Source organism: Melozone crissalis, unplaced genomic scaffold (genome assembly GCF_028551555.1).
Source record: "Melozone crissalis strain CALT ecotype California unplaced genomic scaffold, PUWL_Pcris_2 ptg000068l_1, whole genome shotgun sequence".
Classification (NCBI taxonomy): domain Eukaryota; kingdom Metazoa; phylum Chordata; class Aves; order Passeriformes; family Passerellidae; genus Melozone; species Melozone crissalis.
In genome coordinates, this window is record NW_026535846.1 from 3,367,509 (window position 1) to 3,392,764 (window position 25,256).

The window sequence follows — 25,256 nt, forward strand, 5'->3', positions numbered from 1 at the left end:
ACTGCCCACACCAGCCCACCTTGTCCTCTAGGGCCAATGCCACAACCAGTCCCCAGCTCCTTGGCTCCTGAAGGCCAGGCTGATGCTCAAGTGTCCCCAGCAGCCCATTCCCCTCCCGCTTAGGTCAGACTGTCAAGTGTGATCACTTGCACCCTCCACCTCCACAGAAAAGACATGGAGGAGCAGTCCCCACTTGGACACTTAGTGCCAACACCCTTGAAGCCAACAAAGCTGGGGTGGCCCTTTAAACTGATCTGGCACTACTGGCTACAGGAGAGCCCAGCTAGCTCTCCCCATATCCTTGCTCCTCCTGCACATCCAGAAGCGTTTGTGCAAACACCTTTGCAGGGACAGACAGAGCAGTCTGAAGGCTCTCCCACCCTTCCTCCTTGCCCTTCTGGAATAAGGCTGTGGTACTTGCTCAGACAGGAGAAGCAGGACCTTCTGGGGAGCAGGACCTGGCACTGGCAGCATGGCTCCCCCACCCTAGCCCCAGAACACTCCCCAGCAGTCAGAGCCATGTAGTAAACAGTTTAATTAACACACTGACAGCACCAGAGCCAGCCTGAGCTGGACTTTATCCGCTGCTCTGCTTGGCCGCCAGTCTCTTGTCTCTCTCTTCAGCAATGGTCAGGCGGATGCCCTTTCCACGGGGCAAGGAGATCCATGGCTTGTTGCCCTGCAGCAAGGGAGAAGAAATCACTTCACATCAGGAAACCCAGACAACAACACAGCTCTCTCTCTCTAAGGGGGAAAGCAGCACAAGCCCACCCCTGCTCATGCTGGGTCAGGTATACATGGTGATGGCACTGGTGCAGCAGAGGCCCCTAAGGAAGGTGCCAAGGATGCACAGATCTACAGCTGCCTTTCAGTCACATCCATGAAGAATGCTCTTCAGCCAAAACCAAAACACTGTCCCTCCATAACCTCAACAAAGAGCCTTCAGGGATGGCAAAACAGCAGAGGTTTTCTGGGGGGCACTCAGAGTCACAGCAGCTGCTCAGATGACACCAAGTCTGAGCACTGCTCAGCCCCCAGCTCTCAGGTTTCAGGGCTGCTTCTTGAAAACACAGTCATTGCTGAAGTTGCAAATTCTTCTTCCCCTTCGCAGAGCAGGAAAAATACAGGGAGCCGAGTCAGAACTGAGGCCAGCACTGATGTTCCACTGTGTGGGAAGACAGCTGCCCAAGGAAACAGCAAGGCTCTTTGTCTCAGCCAGCAGCCCCTCACAAGAGAGAGCCCCTCTCAAGAGAACCCCCCCACTTGGCGCCTCCACAGCCTTACTTTGCCAATAACGAAGATGTTGGACAGCCGGGTGGCAAAGCTGTTGCCGTTGGCATCCTTCACATGAACCACATCAAATGACCCAGGGTGCCTCTCCCGGTTGGTGATCACCCCAATACGGCCCAAGTTTGCACCGCCGGTCACCATGCACAGGTTACCTGAGTAAGGGAATACAGGTGTGGTAAGAGCTGGCACCACGTGCTGTGAAGTCCTTCCACTTGGCCTCTCTGCCCATTACCAAACATTCCCATCCCACCCGAGCTAGCACTGCTCACAGCTCTGGGACTGAAACCTGTCTCTCATCACCAAAAGACAAGGTGAAGCACCTCTCCACCAGCTCGCTGCTTCTACCTGGCGCCTCAGAACTGCCAAGTCCCTGTGAAACGCTTCCCACTGCAGGAAGAATCCCCTGCTCCACCTCCAGATGGACATGCTCCTGGGAAACAAACCCCTTCTCAAGGTTGGCACCGCTGCCTCTCTACTTCAGTGCAAATATGCCTACCATTTAACTTCGACTGCTCTCCACGGTGGGGAAGGGTACAGTGCTTTAATGTGATGCAAGACCTACCTGTGTCAAACTTAATGAAGTCTGTGATCTTGCCTGTCTCCAAGTCAATCTGGACCGTATCATTCACCTTGATGAGGGGGTCTGGATAGCGGATAGTGCGGGCATCATGAGTGACCAAGTGAGGGATTCCTTTGGTGCCCACAAAGATCTTCCTCACCTTGCACAGCTTGTACTGCAAACAAAACCCAACATCTCTCAGCTGAGGCAGCGAGCAGTACCTTGGACTAGGGAACTCTTGTACTCCAAAGAGCCACCAGCCAGCAGAACACCCAGACACTCAGGGCTTACACATGAGCCCACGGAGTGACCTGTCCAGCTCCCTACCTCAGTAACTACTTTTGAACAGCCGCCAAGCAGCTCTGCTACAGCCCCACTCCAAAACACCTTTGCTGTTGGGAGTAGCAGCCCACCTTGAGCTTCAGCCTCCCCACAAACACTGGCTGCACTTTCACAGCCAAATCTTTACCAGGACAGTTCCCTTATTTTTCCCCAAAGCCTGTGGAACACAACAGAGACAGAGGCTGCATTTCTCCAGGACCGAACAGAGATCTGTCCCCTCAAGGGCACTGATTTCTCTCCTGCCTATCACCCTAACTCCCTCACAGCCTCTCTGGACCTCACAGATCAACACAGAGTAGTCATCAGAGAAGAACATCACAAGGAGAACTACACCACAGTTGGCTCCAGCACAGCCAACTCTGCCATCCACACAGCTGCGTGCCTGCACAGCCTGCCTTAAAGAAGGAGATGCAAACCAGAGAGCAGCATTGCAGCTGAGGAACACCATGCCTGGGTTAAGGGATGCATGAGGAAGTTGCTCCCCAGCATCCGGGTGAGTACGCAGTTTTGTTGCTCTGGGAAGAAGTTCAAGGCTTTTTTGCCACAGACAGTTCCATGTTTCTAGTCACTGTTAGCTGGCAAAGCCAAGACTCCCCTCCACCCCAAAACTCTCTGATGCCAACAGCATCATCTCCGGCACCAGACAACGACCCTACAGCCGTCTGTGAACTACTTCTATGTAACAAGGAGATCTCCCCCCCACACACAGGCTTCACCACAACTCTGAGCGCCCCAATCCCAAGTGCAGCATGGCCTCAACTGTCAGAGAAGAGAGACATCAGCTCTCATTCAGGAGATACCAAAGAGGAAGCACTGCCCCAACCAAACCCAAGTGGGCCCACCCTTACACCACCATCAAAGCTCCTCACCTTGGCCTCCTCAGGTGTGATGCGGTGAACAGCAAACCGGCCCTTGGTATCATACACCAGGCGGAAATGCTCACCTGTCTTCTCAATGCTGATGACATCTGATTGCAGACAGGGAAATATAACAGCAGCTGTTATCAGCTCACTACCCAAGACCCTAACTTAGGATGAAGTTCACGTTTAAAAAGAAACAGAAACTGCTGAACAACACTTAAGGTGTGACTGATGAGGCTGGGATTTACCCTTGAGCAAACACTCACAATCTTTTGCAGGCAACAGATTGCAAATTAGCAAAAACTGCTGAAGGCTGGAATCTGAACAGCAACGTACTCAGGTCAAGCAGGCACTTACAGGCTACAAGTATATGAGTATGGTACTCACTGGAGTGCACAATTCCAAACTAAGCAACCACTGCTTATATTTTCTTTAACTCCAACAGGGAAACCTTACCCCTCAAATAATGCCAGCCCCACAAAACACTCTCCTTCCAGTTGGAAGAGTTGCCTAAGGAATTGCCCCAACCCTACTCACCCATGAAGCCTGCAGGATAGGTGATGTCGGTGCGGACTTTGCCATCTATTTTGATGAACCTCTGCATGCAGATCTTCTTGACCTCATCTCCCGTCAGAGCATACTTCAGCCGGTTACGAAGGAAGATGATAAGGGGAAGGCACTCCCTCAGTTTGTGTGGGCCTGTTGATGGGCGGGGAGCCTGCCGACAGAAAGTTTCTGCTGGAGGCTCAAGCAGCATCAACCACCCCACAGAAGGAAACCATAGCGCCAAGAGCTCCCGCAAGACCACGGAAGGGCAGCGGCACAAAGCGCAGCTGCCACGCAGGCAGCGACTCAGCGACCGGCGGAAGCTCTCTGTTCTTGGTATTCACAGTAGTCTACCTAAGTCCTGCCAGCCTCACAGAGCACAGTCCCCAACAGAGCACAACCATCCATCTCAACTCGGAGGTGGAAAAGCACAATAGACAAATTAAAAGAGAACATCCAACGACCCTATCACATCCTCCGCAAACGCGGGAACACGAACGCTATTCACAAAGACCCTAACGTTAAACAAACACCTCCTGCCGTGTCCAACTGCCCTTGTTCACCGCTCGCCCCCACGCAGCACCCGAACATTTCTCCTGATGTGACTGCGGCTGCCACGACCCCAGGCCCCACCTCCGACCCCAGACTCAACCCCAAACCCACGCCCGACCCCAGCTTTAACCCAAACCAGGCCCGCACTCACGAAGACGCCCGTCAGCTTGTCCAACATCCAGTGCTTAGGTGCAGCCACGCGCTTCAGATGCTTCTTGGGGCCGCGGGCCTACAGGACGGGACGTGTTAAGCGGTGTGTTACGGGCCGCCGCCAGGCCCTGCCCCCCCCCCAGCATCCCTCCCCGGCTCCCTCCAACTCCCGTCCCCCGGACCCAAGCGCCGAGCTCCCTCCCGCGCTTGTAGCGCAGGGAGGGTGGCCACAGCCCGCGGTGAGCGGCGGATGGCGGCGGATGGCGGCGGAGAGCCGCGCCACCGCGCTCTCACCATGGCTGCGCTCTGCCGAGAAAGGGCGGGCGCTTCCGGCCCGCCGCGGAAGTACAAAGCATGGCGGCAATGACACGCGTCTCCCCCTGGCGGCTCGGAGGTCCCGAGCCGCTCGCGAGGCGACAGATCGGGACGGCTCGTCCCTTCCCGGCGACCCCGACGGGGACACCCCGCTCCGGGACACGGCTCTCCGGGACTCCCTGCTCCTAGCCGGGTGTTGTGGTCATCCCGGTCATCGCTGATGGCATAGGACAGCCCGCTACGTTCTGGCCCTGCGGTTTCGGAGAGCCCAGCCAGGGGTAACACACCCGTGTCCGGACCTCTCCCTGCCCACACCTGCCCTCCCACACCCGTGTCTCGCCCCTGCCACGGCCCCTCCCCGGGTAGAGCTGGGACCCCACGCAGCCCCAAACCTGATGCCGGGCCTTAGCGCCCACTACTGAAGGCGGCTCGGGGGTCAAGCGGTCCCAGCTGCCCTCCCCAGGGCGGCAGACGTGTCCCCACAGTGCTCCGGAGTCCCCGGGACAGTCCCAGGCTCCCGCATCCTGCCAGGCAGCCCGGTGAGTGCAACAGCCCCACACCTAGCATGTCTCCACAGCATCGCTCCCGTAGCAGGGTGTGGCTGGGACAGAGGTCCCATTCCCCAGGGTGACTGTCACCGAAAAACGTCGGGATAAATGAAACTCTACGTTTAGATTAGAAAGCAGCATTACTTTATTCAGAGTGCTGGGTGAATAGAGGGAGCTCCACCTATCAAACACACTTACAACTTACACACTTTGCACACTTCCAAAACTTCTCATTATTTATGCACTTTAGCAAAGCAATTAATGTTCATTTGCTATAAAATACATAGTTCTCTTCATTAATTAGTATTTTATCTTCTACTGGTTACAGATTTCTTACTTCTCATGCTCATTAGCCTACGTTTTCAGTCGTTATGATCTGTGAAAAATCTGTTCACTCTCCTGTGAAAAGTTGAAAAGTTTAATAAAGGACACTAAGAGACAAGGACCACAGAGCAAAGGTTATTTCAGCTGGGTGCATCTTGGCACTCCGCCAAGACCACACAGTTATCTTTGGGGATACCACTTAAATACCTTTCATTTACATCAGCCTGTTGCATATTCATAGGCCCTTATGCATAGTAAACTTTTTCCCCAAACTAGTTTACATGTTCCAAGAACTGGTCAGCATGGTTCCTCCTCAGTTCCACCTTTTTAGAGCATGTGTATTCCTTGGTTGGGGTTTTAATCCATTCTTATCATCTGTTTTGGGCCTTGATCCACACTGTCTTCAGACGGTGAGTGCTGATAGTTGGCATATCTGTAGCAGGTCTCCTCATCCTGTGTTCACTGGATGTTATTTCATCCAAGCAGGCATTTTAACACAAGCATAGCTATTTCACTACTATGTCTAAGTTTAATTAACAACAGAAATAAAAACAATATCTTTGTTAGAAAGTTACTTTAACATCACACATATAAATCCATTTTAACATTTGTGAAAAGCCACTATTATAATATGTATCTATAACATTATCTTACTATCTTTTTCCCAGATAAGACAATTACTGAATTGTCTTTGTTAGTTTCTTTATCTCTGGGTCATGCAAAATGTTCTTGCAGACTATAAATTTTGCATTCCGTGAGTCCAGTTTCAGCACTATGTCTTTCCCATGCTTAGTCCAATTAAGTGTATCAAAGTTGGTTTAGCAAAACTTAAAAGTTTTAGTAATTTTCCTGACCTGCATTCCCACAATAGCATTTTACGAAAAACCTTGCTAAGTGCTTGGCTACGGTGGAAAATTACACTGTTCATGATTGATTAAAAGAATTCATTAAAAATTTTAACTAGAAAAGTTGTTAGGAAAGTTGTGTAATTTTCAACAAGGATGGGAACATCATAAGCCGAGAAGACACACTGGAGCTTTGGGGGGCCCACCCTCCTTCCATCAAGGGCTGCTTCACACAATGTCCTTCGCCGAAATGGACAAAGGGCACAGCCGTGGGAACAACGATGCTTCCGGATTTTATTACACGGCGGCTGGAGACCCCTCGCCCGCCGGGCCCACAGCGACGCCGGCGCGTTTTGGGACGGGCAGCGCGGCCGCAGCTCCTCCTCCAGCCCCGTCCCCCACTCGGCCGGGTGCCGAGCGTTCCCCGCTGCCGCTGCGCTGGTGCCCGGGGCGGCCGGGACGCTGCTCACTGGTGGGGTGAGGTAGGAGGCCCCGGCCCCAGCCGCGCTCCGACCGGCAGGTCCGACCGGGAGTCGAGCTCGTGGTGACCAAGCCAGAGCTCCGGCAGCTCGTCCGCCCTGCTGAGGCCAAGCTCCACCACCAGCGACCTGAGCACCTTGTCGGCCGGGTCCGAGTCGATGAGGCCGGGGCCAGCGGCCTGGAGGGGGCGGCTCCCCGCGGCTGCGTCCCCAAGCCCTAGGCGAGCGGCGAGCCGGGCTCCGTGGGGCTCCAGAGTCTCCCCGGGGCGCGGTTCTGGACGTGGAACTTCTGCAGGCACAAGATGGCCCACAAGGCGGTTGGGACCCGCCTTGGGGGGCCACAGGGGCGGGGAGCAGGCGCGGTCCCTACCGCCGGCATCTCTTCGGCCCCGAAAGGGTAGCAGCGCAGGATCGCCACCACGAGAGGCCCTTCGTGCCCCGGGGAGGGGACTGTCAACAGCTCATCTCGGGCGTCCACGAGGACACCGCAGCGCTCAGGGACGCGGGCTGCCCCAGGCGGGTCTGGTACAGCGACGTGCCCGGACAGGGAGGGACTGGAACGGCGCTCCGGCTTGACGGGCACCCCACTCTGGATAGGGGATGTGGGGATTTCCACCCAAGAGGCATCTCACCTAAAAGCCACAACCCTTGACACTTGTGGGGTTTCCTATTGTTTATTTTCCCAACTGTGTTCCTGAAACAGCTCCCACAGCTCTCACAAGGGCAGTCTACCTGCTGTGGGGACAGAGCACATGGGGCCCCGAGGTGGGTCAGAGGCAGCAGTTGGCCAGCTTCTCTGCTCCCTCATTCCTTGCATTTTCCCTGGATGGGCAGTCCCAAATCCTGACATCTCCCCAGGGCACTGGGATCCTTTGCTAGAGCAATGGCAGCAGCAGCTTTCTGCCAGCGGTCACCACACAAGACTGGTCTCGCCACAGCACACCACACCAGGTGCCAGGGGTACATGGAAGCAGGCAAGGGGTCAGGAGTCATGGGAGCCACATCCTGCTGACCTGTCTCCATACCAGATTTCCTGTTGTTTCAATCAGCAGTGAAAAACAACAGAGCAAAAAACAAAGCCAAGGCCAGGCTGGGAACCCCTTTGTCTTGCTGTTTCTTCCAGCATAATCTAATTAAAGCCACAGGAAATATGCTTTCCTCCAGTGACTAGGCATCTTTATAAAAAACAGCACAATAAAAAGTCCATGGGCTGGGAGAATGAGGGGACAAGGGCGACAGAGGCCAGGCTTCATGGCTCCTGGCACTGGGAGGGTTCTGCTGGAGATACCTGTATACCCGTTGCCTTGCTGAGACACCTCGTCCCAGCTCTCATGGGGCACCAGAGCATCTGGAAGTTCATCCAAGATCTCCCAGAAGAGGAGCTGCCACAATGCCCTGCATCGCCCTTGACAGTCTTGAGAGGTCTCCAGGCTCTGGTCCCTCTGTGCAGGACTTCAGGAGCTCACAAATGGCTTTGCAGTAGGTGGGAAGGGGGAGGGGGGGTGTGCTGTGGAAAAGTGCACTGGCAAGACAGGGTGGGTGGAAGAAGAAAGGAAAGAGCTGGAGGAGTATTTCAAGTATTTTATTTTTTAAAAATTCCCAGTTAAAACCACAATGGCTGTGCCTTTCTGTGGGTAAGAAACACAACCAGGGTGGCTCTCAGGCTCTACTTCCCAAGTGGGCAGCTCTGAGGCTGTGGCCCTGCCAAGTAGGTAACACAGCACTGGGCTCCAGCTGGGGAGGGCTCACAGCTCTGAGCAGCTCCTCTCTTAAAATACATTTAAAAGCAGTTGTGAGAACAAACTGTGGTGTTAAAAAAGGAAGGGGAAAGGAGCAAGGGAGGCTCTCCCAGCACTGGACGGCTGTGGCTGGAGGGCCCACACTCCTGCCTGGGAAGAGCCACAGAGCTTGTGGCATGCGGCAGCTTTTCTTCTTTAAAGAGAAAAAAAATTAACCAACCAACAGTACTTTCTTTGAAAGATTCCCTGCAGCCACAAATTTCATCAGTTGTTCACATAAATATGCTGTCTTCCCCACAGGAAATGCTCTTGCCTGAGCCTTCCTTTTCTGCTAAACAACGTGCTTCAGATTCCCTACAAACAAAAGGAAGCAAAAAAGGGTATTTCCACTGATATTTTAGCCTGATGGAATGACCTGGCAAGGGGTGCCACTCCCATGCCTGATGGACTAGACCATGATATGGGAATTCCAGCCTCAGCACAGATCTCAGTTCCTGCTGACCCCTTACTCCCTCTGCAGAGGCTGCTGCCCTCATTTGAGCCAGGCTTTGGAAATTACCACAAGGTGACCTTGCCAATGCTTTCACTATGCTGAATGCTGCTTCAGGATTCGTGGACCAGCATCCGAGATACGCACGCTCACTCCCTGCTGCCTTGTCCTTCTTTCAGGCTGGATTCACAGACAGGAGTGCACAGCCCTGCCCCACCCCTTCCAGCTCTGGAGTGATGCTGTTCCTCCTGCCCTCTTGGACATTTTCCCAGGGAAGGGATGCCCTCTCCCTAGGATTGGCCTGTGCTTGGTAATGGACACCAAGCACAGGCCAATCCTGGACTTCCACAGCCACTGGACTTCCTACCCTACTTCTAACACCAGCACACTGCAGAAAAGGGGTGCCAAGCCCCATCATGCTGCTCTGAGCCCCTCTTGCAGAGAGAGACAAGACAGATGGGTAAGGGCATTGAATGAGTTTCAGTGCTGGAGCTGGCAGAGCTCACCGAGCTGCCTGTCCTGGACTTGAAGAGCTTCAAGTCCTGCCTGCTGGAGACCTGTTCCAGTTCCAGAAAGCTATTTCCCACAGCCTCCTCCTGGACCAACGGGAAAGACACAGACTGGATGGGTTGTATGCAAAGGGGATAGGGAGGGAGCTGGCTTACAGGGAGCTCACAATGGGTGGTCATCAAGGGATTTTACATTGTCTTGCAGCCTGTCATAAGTGGGGTCCCCCAGGGACTGATACTGATACATATTGCTCAACATCGTAAATTACCTGGGTTGAAAACAACCACAGCACCAAACTGGGTGCTGCGGTGAACAGGTCAGAAGGAAGAGGTATCTTAGAGAGTAGGACAGGCTGGAAGACTGGGCTAAAAATAACAGTTTTAAGTTTAACAAAGGCAAAACCAAGGTCATGCTCTTGAGATAGAAGGTGGCCAGTTCAGGCTGGGATTTGTGTGACTGGGAAGCAGCTTTGTGGAAATGGATGTGGGGATCCTGATAGGCAGCAAGCAGAATGGGATCCAGCAGTGTGCTGCTGCAGCAGTGAAGCAAACTATATCCTGTGCAGCCTGTGTAGGAGCATTACTAAGAAAAACTGGCTCATCTCATTCCAGGTCCATCAGACAAATGATGAGTACTGTGTCCAGCTATGATCCCCACAAATCACGAAAGACACGGACAGAGCAGAGAGGGTCCAAAGGAGGACCAAAAGCGTGATCAGATGCTGGAGAACCTGCCCAATGAGGAGAGACTCTGCCTGTGGAAGAGAAGGCTTAGGAGGGACCTCATCACAGTAATCTAGTACTTGAAGCCTGCTCTATAGGCTTCAGAGGACAGAAGCTCTCTCTTCACAAGGAGGCACATGGAGAGGACAAGGGACAACAGGTGTGAGTTGCACCAGGAGAAGTTTCACCTTATTTTAAGTGCTTTTTTTTACAGCGAGAACAATCAATCACTGGTGGAAACTCCCCAGGGATGTGGTAGCAGCCTCACTGTCAGAAGTTTTCAGGACATGACTTGCTAGATAATCTTGTCTATGATCCCTTTCCCACAAAAAGTTTGGACCAGATGATCTTTGAAGTCCCTTAGAACCTGGGCTGTTCTATGATTCCAAAAAGGACAAGGCCCCATGCTCCCCTGCCCAGCCAGAGCAAAGGCAGTGGCAACTTTTGCTACAGGAACCCATTACTCTGTACCACCAACCCTGAAAATCCCAAGGGATGTGGGAGGCCAGTGACACTGCACTAATGAGCAGCCACGTGAATGTGGTTCATCTTTCCACTCAGTGAGAAAGACTCCAACGAGCTCTTCTGAAGCCCTCTCTAAAAAAACCTGTAAGCCTGAAGCAAACGCACCTTTGATAGAGTTCAGAATTTCTTGAATTCTCTGTGGCTCATTGCGGTCTGGTCTGCAGCTTGGTGTGATCTCCAGCACATAATCAGGACCATACTCTGTGAAGAACTGCAGGGAGGAGGAGAGGAAAATCAACAGAGAGGTCTCTGAAGGCTGAGGCTAGAGAGAGGGCTCCCCATGGGTTCCTGTTTGTAAAAAGGCAAAAAAACATTTCTCTACCTAAGGGCCACATGTAGCTTCACTACATCAAGGTGGTACTTCAGCAGTGTCTGTGTCCACCTGGAGTTTTCAACTGCTTCCCAGTTCAAGGGATGGGAAGCAGAGCCAGTGAAGCAACCAAAAAGCAGTCAAATGTCTATCCCAATGCTTTATTTGGGAAAGCTGTTGACACTCATTTTACACACAGTTACCTGCAAATGGGATTTTTTTACTATTAAATTTCAAGTGCTGTAATCACATATCCTACTGGTCACTTCCCATCCTGCTGAACACTGCATTGACATGACTGTGAAACACCTGGGAAAGGAAAAATCAGTGTGCTGCAAGGATACTGTGTCTCTCCTGGCTGAGTGCTCAGACAGCGTGCAGGAAATCTGCAGCACATGGGGTCGATGTGCTAACGCAGAATCACAGGTTACTGTGAGCCACTGTGTCATGAGTCTGGCCAAGACAGGGTCAGTTTTCAGAGTAGCTGGGAGGAGGCATGGCCAGGACATGGAGGTTATTCTACACCATCTCTCATCATTGCTGAGGGCAGGGGAAAGGGACTCTTCCAGACAGAAGGGATTCCTTCCAGCTTAAATAATGTGGCAGAGGAAGCTATGCGGTTTTGTCTATTGTCAGGGGGCAGGGGTGTTTCTATGTGAATTGTTTTTTGTTTTCTTGTTCCCTCTGTCATTAGTATTGTTGCTGTTATTGTTTAGTAAATTGTTCATGCTCTTAGCAGGAGCACTAAATTGGAAAGTACCATTCCTAAGACAACTTTAATTGGTGCCCAGTATGAGGCACAAAGGGTTGAGATAACAACAGATTTGCCAAGAGTGGGTTGGAAACAAATTTGATTCTAAGCATTTGTTCATATTAGGTACAGAACCACTGGTCACAATGCTGCTTTGTCTGTTCATGTGGGTGTGGTACATATGTGTGAGAATATATGTGTTCCTTGTGATGATATTTTTCAGAGCAGGAGGGGGATCAGGACTGTTTTGTTGCTGCACTCTGTGATACCAGTTTATGAAATTATAACAATGGCAATGAGGGTCATTTGGGATGTGTATTCAGTGTTCCTCTCCTACCCTTACCTTAGGCACTACCTTTGTTAGTCCATTAATAATAGTACTCAGCCTGAGGGGGAAACAGGAGAGGATGATTTTCCCCAGCTTGTCACTCCCTCTTCCTCCTTCAGGCCTGTTACAACAGCTTTTCAAGAATTTTGAATTCTCTTTGGATGTTACAGAAAGTATGTTCTTGTTGCTATGGTTGCTATGTCTCTTATGTGTCTCCTCAGTACAGCTGATAACATGTTTAGAGTCAGTGGAGTCCACACCATGTTTAGAGTCAGGACAGAGATTTCTAAGAAGGTCATTCAGAGATCTGCCCCAAGGGTGGATAGTCATGAGAAGCATAGAAAATTGGAGAAAACGGGCCAGCTTCTGGGGAATTCTCTGCTCCAGTGGTTTGGAAGTTCATCCCTGTACAACTACAGGACCCTAATATAGTGACAGAATATTTGCAAGGCGCGTTCTGTGTCAACTCCAGAGAGAAGCAACTTATTGGAATGTGCTGGGCCCTGGCTACTCTTTACCAGACACTGCTGGTCACGAGACAGAACCCTCAGGGGGAGGAAGAGGAGGAAAGCAGAGCAACAGGCACTGTGGTCACTCAAACTTCAGCTGAAAAAAAAAATTAAAGCCTTGAGAAGGCAAAAGGCACATCCTAAAGAGCTCTTTGAGGAAACCACGTAATCCTTTTGCCCATCCTCTCTGTTACTATCTGAGACTGGAGTTTACGGGCACATTAAACCCCTCACAGAAAGCTGCAGACAGCCTCTGGTTTTGGGCACATACTGCTACATAAGTGTCTTCACAAAACAGGACTGTGTGGCAAGGATGCTGTGTGGATTAGGCAGAACAACTGGCTCTTCTGCAAGGAGAAGGGTTTTTTAAAGCATTACCTCATGATCAGGGATCTCAGAGGACAGTGTTCTCCCAAGGATGACCCCAGTCAAGTATGTCCAGCAGCGAGCGGTGTTGGCAAGGTTGTAACCTCCTGTTTCCAGCAAGAATTGGGATTTGAGGAGGAAGAGTGAGGAACGGGAAAAGAAAAAAAGAGATTTAGGTGGAAGGAACAAATCATGAAACCACTGTGTACAGGTTACATGAGTTCAGCTTATTTCCTCCACTCAAGCCATGCCCAAAACCTGCCTTCTGCACCTGCTGGCTACACAAGGCCAAGTCTGAATGACAGCGTATGCAAGAGCAGACCACTCAAACTGAACCCCAGTTACATCCAGTGTGGCAGAGGCCAGTCCTCCAGCCACCATCTCAGAGTCAGGATGAGCTCACAACCCCACGTGCTCAACTCTCTCCTAGCAACAAGAAGAGCCATTCTCAAGTAGCAGGCTGCAGCAGAAATGGGGGCTTCCTGCTTTTTAATACCAGCCTTTGACCTATGAAGCAAAATACACATGCCCAGCCATACCCTGGTGAGCTCTTCAGCACCGTCATGTTTGAAAGGACAAATGTGAAACTCATCACTATAACCTGCAATTGTTTTACACTGAAATGAGATTTCACAGTGAGCAGAAAATGGTTACCTACATGGTAAAGAAACATGAGCCCACAAGGAGAAACCTTAGCTGAAAGCAATCCTGCAAGAGACTCAGGTATGTTTTTTTCCAGAACAGAGGACTAGAAGAGTAAAGGGAGAAAAGCACTTTGACAAGACAGACCATATTATTCCAATATTCCCTTCTGTCTGCAGTGGGTTTTTTTCCCTGCTTTTTTTTTTTTACTCCTCCCCCAATTTCCACTTCAAATGCTTCCACATGCTCCAGTGGTGGGACACTCCTTTGCTGTTTTCACAAGTGACACATAGTTGATCCTCATTTTTTAACAGAAGTTTTGGGTTTTGTTTGACAGGTGACATCTCCAGCACACTCACAGACAAGCCACAGCAGGACTGAACACTCATAACCTTTCCAAAACAAAGGGCATCAGGCACATTAAATATTAGCCTTAATATGCTATACATGATTTCCCCCATCTAAAAAAGGACAACACCTAGAGCTGCTCTGGCTCCAGTCATGGAGCTCAGGGGCTCTCCCTGGCACACAGGGGCTTTTGTTGTTCTGAAATGCTCTGTTAACATAACACCTGTCCTGTGCTCTCCCCACTGAACAAGCAGCTGATTAGGCAACACAACAAAGTCCAGCTTAGCTTTCACTGGGTATCAGAGCCCTGCTGTATCTTGCAGGCCTCGTCCCAAGCCCCTGCTTGAATCTTAATGAAACCATTCATCACCAGGTGCCCAAGGTAGGTTTGGGAACACAGTGCTCACTTTTAAAGAGAAGCACCAAAGGGCTGATCAGCAGAGATGGGAATCAGAGATGTCACTGAGAAGTCATGGTCAGTTTGTTGGCCTCTCCTCTTCTCCAGAGGAGCCATACAGCTTTTAATTCAAGATCTGAGTCAGTATTGAGACTTGCACCTGTCAGTATAAATGATTTCAGGTGTGAGAAAAGAGTATTATGCCACAGTGCATCCTCCTGACACTGCCCAGCAGTCACCCTGCTAAACCCTTGCCAGTCCTGAGCCCAAGGGCAGGCAGGCACTCAAGGCAGGGTCACAGGAGGACAAACACATTTCTCTGAGAACAGCAGGATGCACTCACCTCCTCCCAGGACAAGAGTTGCTAGCTGCCACTGCAGGACATACTTAAGGCACTTCCCCAGTCCCTCAGGTGTCATGTTGAAAGAGCACATGGGGTCTCCAGCAATGGTGTCCGCCCCCAGCTGCAGCACAACTGCATCAGGGTTGAAGGCAGCATACACCTCCTTCAGCACTCTAGAGAGAAGAGAAGCAGTCCAGAAGAGCCCAGAGGAATGCTGGTGGCATGGCCCTGGTCACTCAGATCCACCAATGCCTCTCAGGGTTTCTGCATTCTCTGCTTCCACCCAACTCACATCAGTTACACTACCTCTGCTCCCAGCCTCTGCTCTGAGCCTTCTACCTCCACAGCAATTTTAGCTCTCAGAGCACTTATCAAAAGGCTGATGAATGCAAAAGCACCACTGATAACATGGCAGAGGGAGATCTAGTCCTCACCAGTTTAGTGGTAGCATCAAACTCCACATTTACAGTCTGCCTTTTGGCTGCACGATGGTCCAGGGGCCTTTCTGCCCTGTGAAAGTTATAGTGGAGGTCAGGGTCTGGGAAAACAACCACCCTGAACTCTCAGACACCTCTTACCAGGACAGGCCAGGAGAGGACAGGAGAAACAGAGGAAGACTGGCTAGGGTCTTACTCTCCTCTCTCCTGTATGGCTCTTGAGGCAAAACTATGAGGAGAAGCTCTGTGCTGGATGTAGTCAGCCTGCAAAAACCAGCATTGGACAGAGCTTCATGCTTCAAGCCCATTGTGGTTTTGGGAAATACAGGCAATTACCCTCAAACAACAGCTGGATGAGACATCCATGGTCATGCCCATGGACTGCCTCCCAGCCAGGATAGATCTCAGATATGTCTAAGTCTCTCTGCAGAAGCTTCAGCTATACACAGCTTGAAATCTATTGTAAGTTATGATGTCCTTCAGCTGTGAATGCATGCAGCAGGCTCCTCCTGAGTGGGTTCCTGACCCCAGAGCTGCCTTTTGAAAGCATGTCCTCCAGCACAAAGAGGGCAGCTCTGCCCCAGAAATGGCAAGCACCAATAAGCCCACAGGAGGCATGGCCCCCCACATGACTGCCCTACTGGCCTACAAGTTTAGAGAGGTTTCAGCCCTCAAGTGTTAGAGGCGGGCATGCTACCACATCCTGCAGCCCTACACTGAGACTCCTCTCCCCTGGAAAAGAACAAGACCTGCAGCCCAGTTTTGACATGGGCAACAGCTTGTGAGGTCCATCATCAGCTGAAGGACACAGGGGACTGCCAGGAGGCAGCTCTGTCACTGTCAGATATTCAGCCTTCAGCCTTTTATTTTTCCAGCACAGATAGAAGGTGCTAGGAAAATGCTTTTAGCTAAGCCCAAAGCATATGTTCCACAGTCAGAATTCAGAGCACTTACTTGAAGAAAAAACATCTAGCCCTAAGTCCACAGCTAAAAAATACTTGTCACTTCTCAGTCTCTCTTTAGATAGACACCTGTGGAAGTGTATCTAAGGAGATAGGCTAACTTGCAGCAGAGACCCCTCCAGCCACCCACAATGTCTCTGTATATTCAGTTTGTCTAAGGATTCATACAAGACCACTGAGAACTTAGAGTCCATGTTCATTGTAATCAAAGGCTGCAACAGGGGAAGGAACAAGGCTTAAGAAAGGACTGTAATTAAAAACACTAAGTTGTGTAGTATCTTATTCTCTCTCTAAAATCCCATCCAAGCCAGCTGTATCAGAGCAAGAGGGCTTACGATTCACAGATCTGGTAATATTTTTCATCCTGAATGCCATCTTGAATGGGCACATTCACGCTGTAGTAGCGACCTTTTCCCAGGCCAACATCTGTCACATCACCAGTGCCTGCACAACAGAAACACCCCAATTAGAAGGGAAAGTAAAGCAGCAGCAAGAGATGTGTGGGGTGTCTCAAAGGCACCATGAGAGCCAGGACATTCGGCATGTGTATGAAGAAGTCCACTTGCCGCCACCAAGAAAGGTGGGGTGGAGTGACCCAGTTCTATCCTTCACCCAATTCTGCCATGCAGCATCAAAGGAACTCTGCCTAGAGCTCAGCTACAACCAGAAAGGGAGAAATGCAAAACATGTAGCTCCCCCTCTTTCCTTCTCCCAGGCTGTGAGAAGAGACAGCAAGACATGCTTTTACATCTTGTCTTTATGGAGGCCTCACCAGTGACGTGTAAACCAAATGAGCACAAACCTCACAAGTTCAACTTGCCTGGGAAAAATCCTGGTGAAAATTTATGCAGAGAAACAGTCATGACCTTCGAGGTGAAACTAAAGGCATCCTCAACTCCTATTAGGAAATTGAAAAAAAAAACTTTCATGCATCATTTATATAAATGACAGAGTCTGACCACACTGAGTTGCTTGATACACACAGGCAGCAAGCAGAGAAGGAGCACCATAAGCAAAGTAGAAATGCAGATCTGGCTCAATACGTCTTCAGTCCACAGAGACTGGAGTTCAACTGCAGCAAAGATCACAACTGCTATGAATCTGGCAGGTCTCATGCTAATCAGCACTGAATGGATCTGAATATCTCATGTCACTACCCATGGCAGCAGCACTTGCCTGTGCTGCTAGGCGTGTGAAGCTGGGAGAGGGATCCAAGCAGGGCTCACTTGGCCAGAGCTTGGCTCTGATCAGCACCAGTGCTACTGGGCTCTCTTGCTTTTTCTCAATGCTGCTGTGGTTCAACGTGCCTTTTCCTTAAAGACACTATTAAGACAGCGGGCATGGAGCGTGAAAAAAGAAATAATAGGAAACCTAACAGAAACCAAATACAGGGAGAAAATGGAACAAAATTAAACACATCATAAAATTTAGGAGAGCAGGAAATGTTAAATGGTGTAGAAATAATGTCCCTGAAGGAGGGAGCAGTTTCAGCAAGGCCAGCTTTGCCTCTAGATTTATAGCATCAAGCCTTCTTTTAAAAGCAGCACTTACTACTGGCTACTTCCCTTTTGCTATGGACACTTAAACAATTAAACCCTGACAGCAACTGCTCTGCCAGGATGGGAGACTGGGACACATTATCTGTTGCTTTAGGTACAAGACTTCTGCCCAGACCCATAAGAGAAGTCTGAGGAGCAGCATTGGGCAAGTCTGTAACGCAGGACAAGGCATAAATAGATTAGGGGAACTCCACCGCACCGAAAGGAGCCGAAGCCACGGCTGCTGCAGCAAGTAAACCCCTACTGTGCAGACAGGCCTTGCCTTCTCCCATTCCCTCCTGAGTCTGTGCAGCTGTGCTGTTTGCAGCCTTTGCTGGGCCTTACCATCCCCATGATGCAAATCCAAATCAATATAAAGGATGCGGTCAAATTTCTGGCGCAGTCGCAGGATCCCCAAGACAGCGTCATTCAGGTAACAGAAACCAGAAGCTTCATCCCTGTGAAAACAATGTCTGTGACATTGAATATTACCAATGCAATCACCACTGATTTCAGCATTCTCACTTTGGCTTTGCAAGTGTCCACCTCACAGGGGCACAGAGGAGTACGAAAACTCAGCCCAGTAGTGACCAAGAGACGGGTCAGGAACAGTTCAAAGTGTGGCTGGGAAGCACAGAGAACAGAACTGCTTGTGCCAACTGCTTCTCAACTCTGGGCTTTCTGGCAGTTGGGTAAGCATCAGTCAGCTCTGCAGAAAGACACTGGTTTGAGGAGGGTACCTCTGACCACTGCGCTGTTGAACAAATAAAATGTTAGCTGTCTGCACCTGAGACATTTTAAAGAAGTTCAGAGCCACCTGACTCAAACCCACTCTCTCTGAGGCAAGAGGACAGTCCCCTTGGCCATTTTCCTGTGAGTTCTGGACTGGCATAGATAGGCAGCCACTCCATCCCTGCTATCTGGGTCACAAGTCCTGGGAAGGTCCTGGCAGTGAAAGGCAGGCCCAAGCCAGTCACAGGATTCTCCTGCTGTTTTAAAGTCTCAGGCTATGAAGGTTAAGCCTCTTGCCAAAGTAACTCCCTCCTTTCTCTTCCCAGGAAAATGCAAATGGCATGTCCCACATGCAGTCCTCACGATACAGCTCCTGGGCTCAGCCAGGAGAGAGTCCCAGCAGCTAAACAGAGGACAGGTGTACCATGTAAAGATATATCACTGACATTAATCAGTGACAGCTTAATTGCTGGCATCAAAGGAACAAGAAAGTTTCTTGACCCCTACTCCAGCCTCACTCCAAAGTCAAGTCTCCCTCACCATTTAGCACCAGTCCACATGCATTCTTAAATCTGCTCTGGATAGCTGTTTTAAAGTGAAGCTTTATACTGGGCAACAGGAGTACCCAAATTCCTTTTCCACAAATTATATCAGGATACAAAATGCACCTCTGGGAAATTCCTCTTGACTTCCAGTCACAGCACTCAGCTCATTCTCTCTGATATTTCGTGCTCAGCAACAGCTGGGAACAGTGAGGAGCAAGCCAGGAGTGGCAGAACCACACTCGCTTTCACTCTCTGCAAGTGCCATGGAGCACATGTGTTTTCCAGTGTCTCTCTTCATTTACGGTAATGCTGAAAATGGAGGTGTTAACAGGTATCCTGAAAATCTGACTCAACTGTGATTATGTACTTCTCCCCTCCCTCACAGCCCACAAGGAAGCATGTCTTGGGCCCTCTCTCCATGCAGTAATACACATCTCTGAAACTCAAACCAGAGCAGGACACCAGTTCAGTCAAAAGCAGAGCAGTGTCAGAGCTGCAGTTCACGACCAGCAATTGGGATTCCCCTGTGCTGCCCTAAATCCACCCAGCAAAGTTCTGAGTATCACTGCCAGAACGGAAGGTGAGGCTGCCTTGAGAAAAGGCACTTACTCAGGATCTTACTCTCAACCCAAAGGCATGCTCTGAACCAAGAGCTTGCAAAGCTCCAGGTCATTCCTACCTTTAGGACCCTGGAAAGCAACTAAACCACCAGACAGCAGGTGTTTTTGACAAAAGGAATGTATTTTGGTTTTTGACAAAAGGAATGTATTTTGCTAGGACACAGGTCCTAGAATCAAGCACCTGCAGTGTGGAGTCAGTCTGGCTGGACTTGCACATTGGGCTGGCATCTACCCTGAACCATCACACACCAACTTACTGGAGTGACTGGGAAGACTCCTTTGGGATTGGTGAGTATTAAATGCCTATTTTTAAACAGACTCTTTGCTTCCCAGAACAGTGCTAATAGCTCAGCAGCAGCAACACTGCTAAGACTTTTTCCATTACAGGCATTTTTTAAGCCTTGCAATCCAGACAGAATATAACAGAAGATTTCCCAAAAGACATCAGTTCTGCATAGAGCGAGAGCTCAGCTCTGCTGAGTGCAAGTCTCCTTCCACAGCAAGCTGCAGCTGAAGCCATTTGCAGCCAAGTGCCCACCAGGAAATGGGCTGAGATGTGTGAGTACACCTGCCCCAGACCTGCTCTGCAGCACGACAGTGACAGCATCAGCACTGGGCAGTGACCTGCCTCCTCTCAGGCCTCTGCCCTGCCCTCTGTTTCCTTCCTCTCTATCTCCTGCCTTCCCTCACACCTTGCTTTCTCTCCCAGCTAGATCACTGCACCCTGAGGGTTCTCAGGGAAGCTGGGAGCTAGGAAGCAGTTTTCAGACACCAGATGAGAAACCACAAGGGAAGAGATTGCTTTCTTACTTCTTTGCATGATGCCACCCTCCAGGCCAGTTAATTGCTACTTTGCACTTGCCATCCAGCAGGCACTGGGCTGCAGTGATGGTGGCTCCTCCCACAGCCGCTGCATACTCAAAGATCCCTTCAGTGGCTGGACAGTCGTAACCTGCAGGTAAGAGTCCATGTAAGAGTTTGCACCTCAGACACAACAGGCCTTTTCCTCCAGGGGAAGCACATTCCTTTTGTTGGAGTTTTCAAGACAGACCCAGGCTGGAGCAGCCTGTTCCTGAAGAACTGACCCCATGGAGGACCCATACTGGAGAAGTTCTTGAAAAACTGCTACCCATAGGAAAGACTAGCACTGGAAATGTTCATGGAAGAGAGTGTCCTGCAGGAGGGACCCCACACACACATGGGGCAAGAGTGAAGAGGAAGGAGCAGCAGAGAGGTGTGAACTGACCACAACCCCCATTCCTTGTCCCTTTACACTGCTTGAGGGGGAAAGTAGAAGAGCAGTGAGTGAAGCTGAGTCTGGGAAGAAAGGTAGATGAGGGGGATGGCGATTTCAGTTTTATTTTGAATTCTCACTATCCTACTCCATTATTAATTGGCAATAAATTGAATTAACTTTCCCATGTAGCGTCGCTTTTGCTGGTGACAGTAACTGGAGACTCACCTCCCTGTTATTATCTCTACATGTTCTTTTCCACTGGATTTTCTCCCCTCCCCCCCACTGAGGGGGAGAGAGACTGTATCTTGGTAAGCACCTAGCAAAAAAACCCCCGACCACACTACAAAAATCAACCCACCACAAAAAGCAACAATCCAAATGTTTTCTTGCACTCAGTTCATTTAAAAATGTGTCCTGAATCAACTTTGAGTTGTGTGCCTGAGTTGCTGAACCTACTGGTTCCTCACACCAATCTCACAAAAAAACTACTTTCAAGTCTCTGTCTACCTGACCAGACCCTGGCATGGTCACTGACATACCTCTTCCCTAAAAATGGACATCCACAAACTAGCCAAGCCTAGATAAACTGTAGGTCTGTGTCTATAATACGATCTTCACTTAGTCCTACAGCAGCTGTTGCCCACAAAGCATGATACCAGGGCTGCTTGTCTTCCTGTAGACAGAGTAGCTTCAGGAATGTAAAGTCTAAGGCACACTCATGAGAGCAGCAAAGAATCTGCAACTCTGCCTCAGTTCTGGGTCGCTCTTCCCATTCCTGATACCAAAACTGCCCATAGCCATCTCACCTGCTTTACCTGCTGCATTTCTCAAGCTGTCTTAGGTCCAGGAGGGCAAGAGCCCTCTGCTCCACACGGAAGTCACCAGATTGCTCTGCAGCTGCTCTGGTCACTACAGCTCCAGGACACTGTTCACACATGCCCTCCCCACAGCACGCTTGCAGCAGCCAGTCCCAGCTCCAGCCCGAGGGCAGCGTCAGGGTCTTTCATCCCATTCCAGAGCCTCAGAGCAGCAGAGCGACCCAGTCAGCAAGAGACAGGCCAAGCTATACAGAGCAGCAAAGCGAGGCTAGCTCCACCCTCAGCTGGCACCAGGGAAAGTGCCAGCCTGTCAGATGACTGCTGGGGTTCAGCAACACCCCGTTAAAGAATGTTTCCTTTCAAAACTAAGTCCAGCATCCCCCTGAGCTCACCCCTCTAACTGCAGCTCCAGCAAAAAGCATCCTGACCCTGGCACTCAATTAATCTCTTGCCTAAGATGTGCATCCTTACCCAGTCCATACTCCACAGACTCCGGGTGGTCATCATCCCCCTCCTCACTGACCTTCTGCAGGTGCTGCAGGTAAGCATCTGTGTGGAAACTCGCCATTTCCTCCATGGAGGCCACTTTTGGCTTGACTATCCTAAGCAGAGAGGAAGAAGGGATCACATCAAGGCAAGAGGATCCAGTGTTCAGCTGGAATATCCAGCTTTAGCCTTTACAATAAGAGCCTTCTTTTGGCTGTTACTGTTGTAAAAGCAAACAAAACTCCCTCTTCTTCTTGCACTGGGCTGCCACTCAAGTTAGAAAGCCACCCAGCTGAGCTGGAGCAGGCCATGCCCCTGGTTTGGGGTGCCCACCCCAGTGAAGAACACTGCAGGTCCTGCCTGCATTAACCTTCCCACTTTGCTTCAAGTTTTTTTTTCCTTGTTCTGCATGTTCTCTCTGTTTGTGCATTCCCCAGCATATCCAACATTCAGTTTACACACAGAGGAACTAATGGAGGGAAATGCCCAGGCCCAGCACAACGCTGTGGCAGGACCTCAGCCCAGATCAGGAGCTGTGCAATGCTTCTCACATGCTGTGACCTGCACCAAAGCAGAGACTGTCACTGTTCCAAGCAACTTGCACAGCACCTTCCTAGGTCTGGGTGCTTTGCAGTATGCCTAAACAAATCCTGCAACACACTGAACCCTCCCCAAAACTTGGACAGTGGGAGCATGCACAAGCAGTGCAGCACAGCTCCGTTGCTACAGGAAGAACATAGGAAGCTCCCAGCTCCAGGCTGGCCCTGATGCTTCCGATCCCATGCAAGGGCAAACAGTCCTTCAGGTCTGCTCTATAATGATGCCTGCAGTCATTTCCCAAGCACACTCTACCAGAAAAAAAAAAAAAATTCTTTTAAAAAAGAAGTCTCAAAAAAACCTTCTGGTTGTGCTGAACTGGAGTACATTTTTTCTAAGATTTTATGAGAAGCTTCACAAGAGGGACTGAGCTCTGCCTTTCTTATTTTTCCCTTCACATGCCCCAGCGTCAAGAGCTGAATGAGGCAGCAGGTACCTCACTTCTCTGCCCCAGATCTCATCTGGTCTTCTCTCCTGAATAGCACGCAGACCTCACAAAAAGTCTCTCAGATATATTACAATGCACCTAAACAATATGGTCCCTCTCTGCATCAGCACTGACTGATCAGTGGATCTGGAGCAGCACCAAGGCTGTCAACTGCTCAGGAGTCTCAAGCATGGGGGTGATATGCACTCTGTAGAGAAAGCACAAGGCTATAAGTGCTCCACCAGACCAGGAGGTAACCATAAATTACTCCTGCCACAATTACTGTAATCGTGTCCATATAGCAAAACAAACATTTTCCTTTAATCCTGCAAATACACACAGTGAGGGCTCCTATAATCACACCACCAGCAGGGACAGTGTGAAACTTGAAGTTACTCAGCACCTTCCAAACCTTAGTGGAGACTAAAACATTCCTTCACAGAAACGGGAGCACTTACTTCATTTGGTCAAGCAAGCAATATGCTTCAATCAGTGAATGCACCATGCTGGCCTAAAGAAAAGAATAAGACTGTGAGAGCAGGAAACACAAAGCCAGCAACCAGGGGCCCAAGGTCTCGCAGACGAGGTGTGGCTCAGACTCCTCCCAGCAGCGACTTTCCCTGCCCGGGTCCCTTCTCCGGCCCGTGCCCATACCGTGTGAAAGGGCCTTCCGGTGTCCCGGGCAGAAGCACAGCCGCGCACGGCCTCCCGGGAAAGGGAATTATCGCTTCAGTGTCCAAGCCCGCGGTGCCAGGGGCGATGTGAACGCACAGACGAGCCATCCCCGCTCTAACCCCACACTCCTCTCGCCGGGAGTTTCCCCCGCTTCCTCTTTTCCTACCGCCGTGCCGGGCGCCGGCTGCCCGCGCCCGGGCCTCACCGCTGTGCTCCCCGCGCCCCCTCGCCCCCGCCACGGCGCTGACCCGCTTGGGCACTTTGCAGAGGGAGTCGCAGAGGGTCACGTACTCCGGGCTGTATACGTAGACCGGCGGCGGCACCGCCGCCATGGGAGCCGGCACAGCCGGGACCAGCGCCCGCAACGCCACTAGTCAGGGCACGCCACGACCGGCAGTTCCGGCCCCGCGGCGTGCCGGGAGCTGTAGGCCCGCCCCGCCATTATCCTTCCTCCTGCCGCGTAAGAACAGGCAGCCTACTCGTGTTAGAGGCATTTTTATTGGGGTCTCCACGCAGCTCGGGTGGTGTTTATTCTCTAAGAATGTAATTTTAAAAGACCCGTGGCCTGCACGCAGCCCCCCACGTGGCGCCCGCCCTGCTCAAGGAGCCGCAGCTCAGGAGATGCCCGGGCCCCCCGACCCCAGGCAGCTCCCCCCGGGTCCCTCGGGTCAGAGGGAGGCGCCGGGCAGGGGCTCGGGCCCTTTAAGGCTCCCCTGACTGGAGCAGGGATCAGCAAGGGAGGGATTAGCCATGATAAGAAAGATGTGTGCTAATGTCTTTACAAACAATTCCAAGGGTGAGGGTACGGGTGTTAACGTCTTAGAAATGGGTCTTAATGTTTTTACCCACTTCAAGCCACAGGTTTGCAACAAAACGCAGACAGTTTGATTCCTGAAACAGACAAATGGGTCCACACGAGCCTGAGTTTCTGAACTTTGGGGGAAAATGACAGGCTCGAGGGGGGAATATGTGGTAGACCGTTTGGGAAGGCTGTACCTTCCCAGTATCTCAGCAAATGGGCTAAGGAGGAGGGCAACAAGCACCTGGGAGTTTAAGATAAAAGGAAGCTGCACTTTCTGAAACCTAGAGAGAGAATATCCCACAGGCTGATGTCCCAGTGGACTCTCTCCCTTTATTTGAATAAAGTTGCAGGACTCCTCTGTCTCCTTTATGGACACTGGCTTTTTATAGCGTGATCTTCCCTACAACCACATGTACAGAAGAGCTTCTGCCCCAAGAGACCACCTGGCTTTGAGGCCAAACCAACCTGGACATCAAAAAACACAGGCAGGCACAGAGGAAAACATCTGGCTTCGGAGCCAGCCATATCCACAGTGGAGTGGCCGACTTTTGCCTGGCAGCCACTCCTGCACTACAGCCAGCCCAGGGTGC

The 25,256-nt window shown here is 50.8% G+C and overlaps 2 protein-coding genes across 3 annotated transcripts; both read right to left on the reverse strand.

The window, feature by feature from the left end:
- Positions 1–518: 518 nt before the first annotated feature.
- Positions 519–4,628, reverse strand: LOC128945593 (40S ribosomal protein S4). Its single transcript, XM_054289336.1, has 7 exons — positions 4,594–4,628; positions 4,301–4,378; positions 3,589–3,769; positions 3,061–3,158; positions 1,853–2,024; positions 1,285–1,442; positions 519–679 (listed from the first exon to the last, which is right to left on the reverse strand). The coding sequence occupies exons 1-7, from the start codon at positions 4,594–4,596 to the stop codon at positions 578–580; spliced, it is 792 nt and encodes a 263-aa protein (XP_054145311.1). The 5' UTR covers positions 4,597–4,628; the 3' UTR covers positions 519–577.
- Positions 4,629–8,377: 3,749 nt separating this feature from the next.
- HDAC8 (histone deacetylase 8) lies at positions 8,378–24,237 on the reverse strand. 2 transcript variants are annotated; one of them, XM_054289333.1, is made up of 11 exons: positions 24,113–24,237; positions 23,648–23,700; positions 22,151–22,281; positions 20,435–20,576; positions 18,073–18,185; positions 17,010–17,087; positions 16,525–16,633; positions 14,791–14,963; positions 13,073–13,167; positions 10,902–11,007; positions 8,378–8,903 (listed from the first exon to the last, which is right to left on the reverse strand). In XM_054289333.1, exons 1-11 carry the CDS (start codon positions 24,194–24,196, stop codon positions 8,881–8,883), a joined length of 1,107 nt encoding a protein of 368 aa, XP_054145308.1. In that variant the 5' UTR covers positions 24,197–24,237; the 3' UTR covers positions 8,378–8,880. The 2 variants fall into 2 exon arrangements, with proteins under 2 accessions (XP_054145308.1, XP_054145309.1); XM_054289334.1 differs by lacking the exon at positions 24,113–24,237 and adding an exon at positions 23,844–24,021.
- Between the last annotated feature and the right edge of the window lie 1,019 nt (positions 24,238–25,256).

Coding starts and splice junctions, on each gene's coding strand:
- LOC128945593 (XM_054289336.1), bottom strand. Junction 3,770..4,300: donor ACAAGCTGACGGGCGTCTTC/GTGAGTGCGGGC, acceptor TTCTGTCGGCAG/GCTCCCCGCCCATCAACAGG. Junction 680..1,284: donor ACATCTTCGTTATTGGCAAA/GTAAGGCTGTGG, acceptor CCCTTGCTGCAG/GGCAACAAGCCATGGATCTC.
- HDAC8 (XM_054289333.1), bottom strand. CDS start 24,196: ATGGCGGCGGTGCCGCCGCCGGTCTACGTATACAGCCCGGAGTACGTG. Junction 22,282..23,647: donor TGCTTGCTTGACCAAATGAA/GTAAGTGCTCCC, acceptor CTCTCTGCTTAG/GATAGTCAAGCCAAAAGTGG. Junction 13,168..14,790: donor AACTCTTGTCCTGGGAGGAG/GTGAGTGCATCC, acceptor TGCTGGAAACAG/GAGGTTACAACCTTGCCAAC.